Here is a 721-nt window from a genome sequence, read left to right on the forward strand (position 1 = left end):
GTTTCTAAACCTTCTGGTAGTTAGTTCCGCAACCCAGTCACCTTTGAATGGAAACATTCTGTAGATAGGCTTTTTCCCAACAGAACATTGTGTTTGGGCTTCCATAGCCTTCCATAGTCTTAAGTACGAACATTTCAGGATATCCGTTCTGCGGAAATGTGCGTCCCAAGAACTTTAGTTCCTCTTCTAAGCAGTCGGGGGAGCATATCTTAATTACTCTCTCCGTCAGGCATCTAATTATGTTACGCTTTTGTTACAACGGAACGAAGATAACAAAGTGAGTTTACTGATCTTTCCACGTTTGCATTCTGTGGACCTTGCGTTCTATGGTCCCGTCAGTCTTCCTTTAAACATTGACATCAAGGAAAGTTAACTATCCGTTCCGTCCTGATTCGATAGTAACCTTGATATTAGTGAAAGGAAGAAGGCCTTCGCCGCGGAGTTATTTATTAGGAAATGCCAACTGACCGGTTACAGACTATTGAACAAGGAAGCAAAACTCTAATCTGCATCTTAGTTACAAAAACTGGACACCGACTTCTCCCGAACGAGTTGTCCTGGACTTTCCTGGAGATTAATTGACTCCATTCATTCGTCGGTCAAATCCAAGCAAATGTTACAAAGTGGTCCCACTAATTCCGCAACAGATCTCTCTTTTTCAATAGACGCAAAGCGAAATTCTACGAACAACACATGGTACTCGCGTGCCTCCCCATCAGTA

The 721-nt window shown here is 42.7% G+C and overlaps 1 protein-coding gene across 1 annotated transcript in view; it reads right to left on the bottom strand.

Annotated features, from left to right (window-relative positions):
• The window catches only part of T265_14900 (hypothetical protein), a gene marked incomplete at both ends in the record, with an annotated part of 5,429 nt that extends 5,182 nt beyond the window's left edge, over nucleotides 1-247 (bottom strand). The window contains one exon of the mRNA XM_009175744.1: nucleotides 42-247. Coding sequence (XP_009174008.1) covers nucleotides 42-247 — 206 coding nt within the window. The remainder of the gene's footprint in view (nucleotides 1-41) is intronic.
• Nucleotides 248-721: the final 474 nt, after the last annotated feature.

Source organism: Opisthorchis viverrini, assembly GCF_000715545.1.
Source record: "Opisthorchis viverrini unplaced genomic scaffold opera_v5_294, whole genome shotgun sequence".
In the NCBI taxonomy this organism is placed as follows: Eukaryota; Metazoa; Platyhelminthes; class Trematoda; order Opisthorchiida; family Opisthorchiidae; genus Opisthorchis; species Opisthorchis viverrini.